The sequence below is a fragment of the Gobius niger genome (genome assembly GCF_951799975.1).
Source record: "Gobius niger genome assembly, chromosome: 23".
NCBI lineage: Eukaryota > Metazoa > Chordata > Actinopteri > Gobiiformes > Gobiidae > Gobius > Gobius niger.
The window spans coordinates 1,465,517-1,473,604 of NC_136874.1; the positions used below are offsets into that span (position 1 = coordinate 1,465,517).

The 8,088-nt window shown below is 40.3% G+C and overlaps 1 protein-coding gene across 1 annotated transcript; it reads right to left on the reverse strand.

The window, feature by feature from the left end:
* Window positions 1-1,905: 1,905 nt before the first annotated feature.
* Window positions 1,906-4,388, reverse strand: rpl31 (ribosomal protein L31). Its single transcript, XM_079581954.1, has 5 exons — window positions 4,341-4,388; window positions 2,887-2,990; window positions 2,328-2,453; window positions 2,114-2,226; window positions 1,906-1,974 (listed from the first exon to the last, which is right to left on the reverse strand). Exons 2-5 carry the CDS (start codon window positions 2,988-2,990, stop codon window positions 1,943-1,945), a joined length of 375 nt encoding a protein of 124 aa, XP_079438080.1. The 5' UTR covers window positions 4,341-4,388; the 3' UTR covers window positions 1,906-1,942.
* Between the last annotated feature and the right edge of the window lie 3,700 nt (window positions 4,389-8,088).

Below are 8,088 nucleotides of genomic sequence, written 5' to 3' on the forward strand. Positions count from 1 at the left end.
TTACTTACACAAAATACTGGGATACTTTCGTCATCACTCGAGGTACAAGTGCTTTAACCTCTTAACCCCCGCCTTAACCGAGAGCATTTTCTCCACCTCAGCTTTACCCAAATCTAAAAAAGGTCATCAGAGAAACGTAATCTGCAGATATGGAACTTTCTCTTCACGTTCTCACTTTTCTTCCATCGGTTTTTTTGTGTTGCATTTTCACCCAGAAGCTTTTGGATTTGGGTAAAGCCAAACTGGTTCAGGCGGGGGTTCAGAGGGTAAAGGGTTTTTTGTATTGACGCACGAGGGGACTGAGGTCAAAGTGCACAGCGTCATGCGTAAACAGGAGAGTTCACCTTGTTACGTCACGCGGTTAGACTTAACGTACGGAACAAACATACATTAAAATCAAAGCCTTTTGGAAAACGGCACCTTTGGGCCATAAACTCATAACACAATATTTTAAAACACTTTCAACCGTTTTGTTTCTGTATTTGTCCATTTGTTTCCAAAGTAACATTTAAAATATTCACATTTAATGAACTCCTGTTTGATTTAGTGCAAGTCTTTATTAAAGGCTGACCAATAAAAAACAAACTGATAAAACGATGTAAACGAGGTCACGTGGGGCCTGGAATAATGAAAACTTTGTCATGAGACATTTGGAAAACAAACTTTAGTCATACATTAGTTTAGTGCTGGTTAAGAGCGGTGTTATGGCGCCACACAGAGGCCGCTTTAGGAGCTACAGGTGTGAGTTTATAAAGAACTCCTTTGGACAAATAGAACTGAGTTGGTTTGTAGTTTTTAGACACTATTCTCAGACACAGCATGATTTATAATGTGAATATCAACCTTTGTTGAGCCAAGGCACATTTTTTTCATTGAAAAAATCACGAGGCACCAGCAGCAGAAAATGTTCTCAAAGTGTCTTGGCTGAGAACACCGTATAGTCTCGCCACAACGCCTCAATACATCACTAACTCTGTCTCAAAGAAATTAAGTACCTGATATGGAAGAGTATAATAGTTACTCTGCGATCACTAGACAGCAAAGACACTCGAAAACTGTACATTTGTGGATAATAATGCATTTGTTAAAAAAAAAAAAAAAACTAGGTGTGATTGGATAATTTCCCAAGGCAGACTGTCTCGCCTGGATGATCGAGAGTAGCCGGCGCAACGGGGGCGGAGAAAAAAGTCTGAAGCCCGTCCGACCCGTGATCCGACCCTCCACATGCAGAACGAGCGGCCTCAGATCAGCAGCGTCTCGTTCAGATATCACGTTCATTTAAAGTTTATCCTAAATAAAAGTCATTCACCTCCTGCTCCGTTTCCTTTACTCCAGAGACATCATTCTTCAGAGGAAACTTTCCCATTCGTTTGTTCAAGTTTGTGAGATAAAACACGTCCTTTTAAATCCTGAATTTGTTCTGAAAAGCATCAAACATGAGCTCTATTTTAGGGGCGATGCAGAACTTTAATAGTTTCAGGCATAGTTTATTTGTTCAGATCTAAAGAGGAGAGAGGAGGGGGAGGAGCACGTTTCTGATCACACAGACTCGTATCCAATCACCTGCTTGTGGACAGGTGGGTGTTTTCCCATCATGCACCGGGCCGAGGAGCCGCTGCAGTTCCTCTGGAGAGATGCAGCGGCTGATCCAGTCGGCTGCTCTCGTTGGGGTCTCAGATCTTTCCGTGCCCGTGACGTCAGAGCCTCTGGAGCAAGAACAGAAATCTAACGGGCACCGAGAGTCTGCAGTCGCTGTAAAACTGTCCGTCTGGATCATCTCAAACACACCTAACATCTCACAGCACTAGTGTGGTCGAAAAACACTGACTTAAAGCCTTTCAGTGAGACAAGAAGATTCAGATTCATTTATATTTTACTGCAGGAGAAACGAGACAAACATGTGGATCAACTTTTACACATTTATTTTTCCTCACAGAGAAGTTTAGTTCTCGTCCACGTTGACCGTCTGCAGACCTGCGGGACATGAGGGGAACAGGTTAAAGTCACATGACTAACAGGTCTAAGTCACATGACTAACAGGTCAAAGTCACATGACTAACAGGTGTAAATCACATGACTGAGTCACATGACTAGCAGGTTAACAGGGCGTTACCTTTACAGGTGGTGACGGGGACGTATGTGACCAGTGTGTACAGTTTGTTTGGAGAATCCTCGTCTTCGTTACGTTTCCGGGACAGACGGACCCTGATCCTGTACGGGACGTTCCTGAAACACCAGAGGGAGAGACTTTAGTTTGTCCTGTGGGCTTCTGGGCCTTGTGGATTTGGGTAAAGCCGAGCTGCCGGCTGACAGCTCAGGGCTCGTACCTGACGCCTTTGCTCCACACGGCCTTGTTGAGCCTGGTGTCGATGCGAACGTCAGGCGTCCCCATCTCTTTCACGGCGAACTTCCTGATCTCTTTGATCGCACGAGGAGCGCGGCGCTTAAAGCCCCTGGAGACAAACCACAGTCAGTCTGAGGAACATCTGACCACAGTCTGAGGAACATCTGACCACAGTCAGTCTGAGGAACATCTGACCACAGTCAGTCAGAGGAACATCTGACCACAGTCAGTCAGAGGAACATCTGACCACAGTCAGTCAGAGGAACATCTGACCACAGTCAGTCAGAGGAACATCTGACCACAGTCAGTCAGAGGAACATCTGACCACAGTCAGTCTGAGGAACATCTGACCTGGAACTTTCTAAATATTGTCCTAATGTTTCTCCAGTTTATATTCCTCTTTATTTCGATAAGAGTCAAACCAATGGTCACATGACGACATTCAGAACGAGGACTTGGGCCAATGGTTAAAGAATAAAGACGAGGGAAACATTTGGAACTAAAGCGTGCGTTTCCCGCACACGTGCGCTCTTCACACTCACACTCCATGGATGCGCTTGTGCACGTTGATGGTGTACTCGCGCGTCACCACTTCGTTGATGGCGGAGCGCCCCTTTTTCTTTTCTCCTTTCTTGGTCGGCGCCATCTGCAAAACAAACACGTCCTTTAGTTTAAGCTTCAGGGTCCGAGAACTAAACACTGTAAGAATCACATTACAAGAGCAAAAAACGAAAGACTTGGAGATGTTTCTACAGCAGCAGAGTCAATATCACATCCAAATGTTAGAAAAGGAATGAAGTATAAAAGATGAGAAACTAATCAGGAGGAAGATTTACAGGAATTCAGGCAGAAGATCAATATTCAAGACCTTAAAGGAACAGGCCCCCGTTTTTCCAGACTGAGATATGTTCTTAGACGAGTTCATGTGTACCTGTCTGGTCTTCACACGTGTCCTCAGTCACGTAAACACAGCACAGACGGCGTTAGCATTTAGCCTCTCCCCCTCAGCTCCAAACCAGATAGAAGCTACCGAGCTCATCCACATTTTAATAATACCAGGAGTACCTCAACATCTGCACAGTAACATGAAGATATTACTGCACGGATTCCGAACTACTCCTGGTATTATTAGGCCTTACAATATGGCTCCCCTTCACACGCTTAGACATGGTTTAATTTTGTGTAAATACTTTAGCTTGATAGCTTTTAGAGGGGAGGCTAAATGCTAACGTGTCTGTGTTTACGTGACTGAGGACACGCGTGAAGACCAGACAGGTACACATGAACTCGTCTCAGGCAAGGACGGTTGTTCCATTACTTTAGGAAACCCTGATTCCAACACAACTCACTCAAATACATTAAAAATACATTTCTTTTCCAGCATATTTAGTCAAATCAGAGCTAAAGGAGCAAAACAAGACTAAAACTAACCTTTAGAACCCGTTTTGAGAACATTACGTTACGATGTTGATACTTGTGTTCTACCTAAAACGCTTCAACACATTTACTTCCAAAAAAAGGTTAAATTCCCCAAGTTTATCCGCAGTGTTTCCCATTGAAACTCAGCCTTAAATGTTTTTCTATCGTGAAATTAATACGTTTCTTCCACCAAACCGTCACAAATGTCAACACAAACACCGCTTTGAGCAACAAATCTCACAAATAAACCGCTGTTTTAACCAGAACGAGGAATAATTATGTCACACCCGAATATTTCAGCTCCTTTGAAGAAGTAACTCGTGTTTTTGTATCATATTTGTGGTTTACTCTGAGGAAATGTGCAGGTCGGCTAACACGGAGCTAACATCAGGCTAACGCCAGGCTAACACCGCCGCTAATCGGCCTTATTTCTCATGTTCTCCGCTTCATATCGCACCAAACCGCGCCGTCACGTCCTTATAGAGACATATTTAATGGTTTTGTGTGGATTTAAACTCCGTAAAACGCAGGATGGCGTTAGATTAGACAGAAACAAAATCCGGATGAAAATACTCACTTCGGCTGTGCGTGAGGCGGAAGTCAGAAGGACGGAGCGGCGGCGGAGGAGCGGGAATAAAGGAGGAGGTACTTCCGGTTTATGAGCGAAATATATATAAATGTAAATATAAATGAAAAGCATACATGTTGTTTATGGGTCTGTCTAGTATCGCTCATACATGAGTGTGTTTTTTTATTTGTATTTTTTTTTTAGCTTTTTCGGGGCTTTTAAAATATAAATAAAAAGCTTAAATGTTGTTTATGGGTTAACTCACGTATGTATTTAGAAAACAAAGACTGAAATAACATGAAGATACTTCCCATAGATATAATATACAAGATTCTTCCTGATACTTTATCGGAAAGTACCTTAAAAACATTACAAATAGTAAACTGCTGAAAGAAGCTGCAGTTCCACTAAGTGTCCACTAGAGGGAGCGCTGTGTCCTGCTCTGAAGGGACTGTCATGACCAGATTGGCCTCATTGACCGGATTTGGGTAAATCATGCTAATCCGTTAGCCTGACTATATTTTCATGATTTCACTCGGTTCAAAGGGTTAAAGACTTTCTCTGTCGGCTGTGACTTAGTTCGTTATTTATTTAAAGTTATTAAATAAATAAAAACGGCCCAAAAAGAGTTTGAAACAATAAAAAAAACTAACAAGTTTCCGTTACAACACAGTGGGTGTAGTTCCGCCTGTGTCCGCTGGAGGGAGCGCCCGCCAAATCATTTTTAATCAAATTAATCCTAAATCACTTAAACGTGTCATTTTAAGTGTTTTATTCGTATTGGAGCCAAAATATATTTGTAATAAAAAATATAAACTTTATAAAATATTTGAAAACTGTCTTTGAGCAGAAACTAAGACTTTTTAATCCAGTTTACAGTTTATTAAAGATAAACTGAGGTGCAGAGTCTGCATTTAGGACCTGACGTGTTTGTTTGTGACTTCATTTGGAAAGAAATGATTGAAATGCTGACAAAGTGTGACTGTGGGTTTGTTTATCTCCACTGTTCACCTGCACAGGATATTTTCTTCATTTTATCCTGTTTTCTTTCTTTCTTTCTTTCTTTCACACTCAAAAACAACATTAATTTGTCTGTAATGTTAATCCTCCAAGAGACATGAGCGTCTGTCACATGTTTAAATAAAGCTTTAATCTGTCCTGATCACGAGAGGAAGATAAAACATGAGATAATCCGACATTGGAAATTCATAAAATGGCAAAAGCAATAAAATGAGTGAAACAATTAAAGATTCTTATCTGTAATTATAAACTTTTAATGAACCTCATCATCATTATGGGTAAAAACACATTCACAGAAATAAATGAAAAAAACAGCTGCCAGATGTTCACTGATCCTGTAACACTTTATTCATCTGAAACAATCACGCTTTTTTTTTCTTCCAGGTTCTGTCTCCACTGAGTCGACGCCTGTTTTTGCTGTTTGTCTCCACGAGGATTCGTAATAAACATTTATGTAAAAACAAAAAAAGTCTCTTAATCCGCCCTGTGTTTGTTTTCCCATTAATAATAATAATAATAATAATAATAATAATAATAATAATAATAATAATACTATATATTTTTTATTATAATATCCATGATTCTTCCAGAGTTTGACGCTCAGTTTCATTCAGCGCGTGACGTCATCCAGGCTGAGCAGTGGATCACAGATATAAAACTGAAACCCGTTATTAAAGGGTATCTAACCCCCCCTTCCAGAGGCTCAGCCTGAGAGTGTCAGATTTGAAAATCTCAACAGAAAAGGGGCGTTGCCTGGAGGACTAAGGGGCACGCGGGAGGGGTGAGGGGTGGGAGGGGTGAGGGGTCTGATTGACAGGCCTGAGTCATTTGACTAACGATGCACTCGCAACGCTCCTCGTAAACAAAGTTCGAGCACAGCGAGCTAACTTATTTAGCAACATGGTGAGACAGCTCTACAGCTCTCTTTACACAGGACAGGCATCGTGGCAGACAGTGGCCTTGTACCCGAGACTGCTCTGAGGCGCGGGGTTATTTTATTAGTGATTCCGCTGTCATTTACAAAGCTAACGGCTTAGCATTGAGCTAGATCGATGTTAGCATCGCAGCTAAAGGACCAAACGTAACTGTCCTGGCTCCTTTCAGAATCTACCGATCTATTTTAGATGTAGACTTTTCACTGTGGTCTACATAAGCATTGCAGATGTATCTCAGTGTCCCAAGCAGAGAATGTGTGAGGTATAGAGACTTGATTATATGTATTACAAAGCTTTATTTTATTTCTCTCACAGCAAAGTGCACAAAACATGTCACATAAAAAAAAAAATATTGTGCAAGAACACTGTCCTAGAAATAGTTTTCGGTTGGTCATTGAAGATAAAGCAGATAAATCATCCATGTTTATCTAAAGGCTTAACTAAGGGTCTGTAACATTAGGCTCTTGGGTCCACAAAGTCATTTCTATTATTACTACATTTAGTGAATTACAGGTTTAACCAATGTAACACACGCACTGAACTACCACTAAATGATGAGTAAAGGCTATAATAAAGTCTTTACACGTATGCTTATTTAGTTGAAATAGTGAAAATGATAGATCTTATTTTTTTGGTAAGTTTTCTTACTTAATTTTGTACTTCCTGGCTTTTACAACATTGCAATTACCCAATGCAATTTTTCTTTTGTTAATCTTACTACGACAATATCAATCAATCAATAATGACAGTTTATATTTCATTTGAGGATCAAGCTGCATGTGGTACTCTATTCACTTAGTCTACCTAGATGTGTGCAATAAACAAATTTAACAAATACAATTTAAATTAATACTTGCCATACAATATCGAACTTGACTGTTTAATACTTAATTTATGGAATCAGAACTAGAACACACTGAACTGAATTTTTAAATGTGGCTCGATCATCCATCAAACTTTGATACGCCTTTTAGATTGATACAATTACAGTTTTGAGGGGAAAAGGCATTAAAAACATAGCAGTAAAGCTGAATTCTTGCATCCACAGTTGAGCTACACGATGGCTTAAATTAACCAAGTAGCAGTAGCTCATGTACAGTATGCTGCATGCATGCATACATGCAGGTCTTCTCAATGCACGGGAGACAAAGTTGATTCTTATGGCTATACAGTTGTTGGGTTGCAGGTTAGTGTTCTAAAGGCCTATTATGTTATATAGAGGTACAATTATTTCATTTTTGAGGAAATGTTTGGTCTTGTATAAGAAAGATAATGGACCCAGTGACTGAAATTAGTGATCATTTTTGTAATTCATACATTTATTTTTTTGGCTGCAACTTGTGAAAGTGTAATGCAGTTAATATGAAAAACTGGCTCCTGCCTCCCCACTGGGGAGTGTGACATCACATTATAGAACCTGCAATCCAGCAATACCAACTAAAATAATTACACATGCACCATTAAGTTTTCAGCTTCTAGAGACAAAGTGGCACTGGTTCTACCTCACCAAACCATCCTGTGAAATATCTGACAGAAACAGCTAAAGGCTTCATTTTGTTCTTGGATTGCTGATCAGTGTCTACAATTAAATCTTGCATGGAACATTGATTTCATCTACTATGTTGTCCAGTGGCATGTCAGCTTATAGAATTCTTCATATTGCAATGTTTACTCCCATCGTTCTATATGTGGTTGGCGACTGTCCTTGTCCAATGTGCCTCCATTTCCAGAAACATTCTTTCTTTGCCCGATAGAGAGGTCGTCTGAAAATGTGAATTGAAATGTTATAAAAAAAAAAAAAA

What these genes read in the sequence shown, in the direction of transcription:
- rpl31 (XM_079581954.1), bottom strand. Translation starts at nt 2,990, where the DNA reads ATGGCGCCGACCAAGAAAGGAGAAAAGAAAAAGGGGCGCTCCGCCATC. An exon ending in CACAAGCGCATCCATGGAGT is followed by an intron (nt 2,454 to 2,886) that starts GTGAGTGTGAAG and finishes GTTTGTCTCCAG; the next exon opens with GGGCTTTAAGCGCCGCGCTC. An exon ending in CCCCGTCACCACCTGTAAAG is followed by an intron (nt 1,975 to 2,113) that starts GTAACGCCCTGT and finishes CATGTCCCGCAG; the next exon opens with GTCTGCAGACGGTCAACGTG.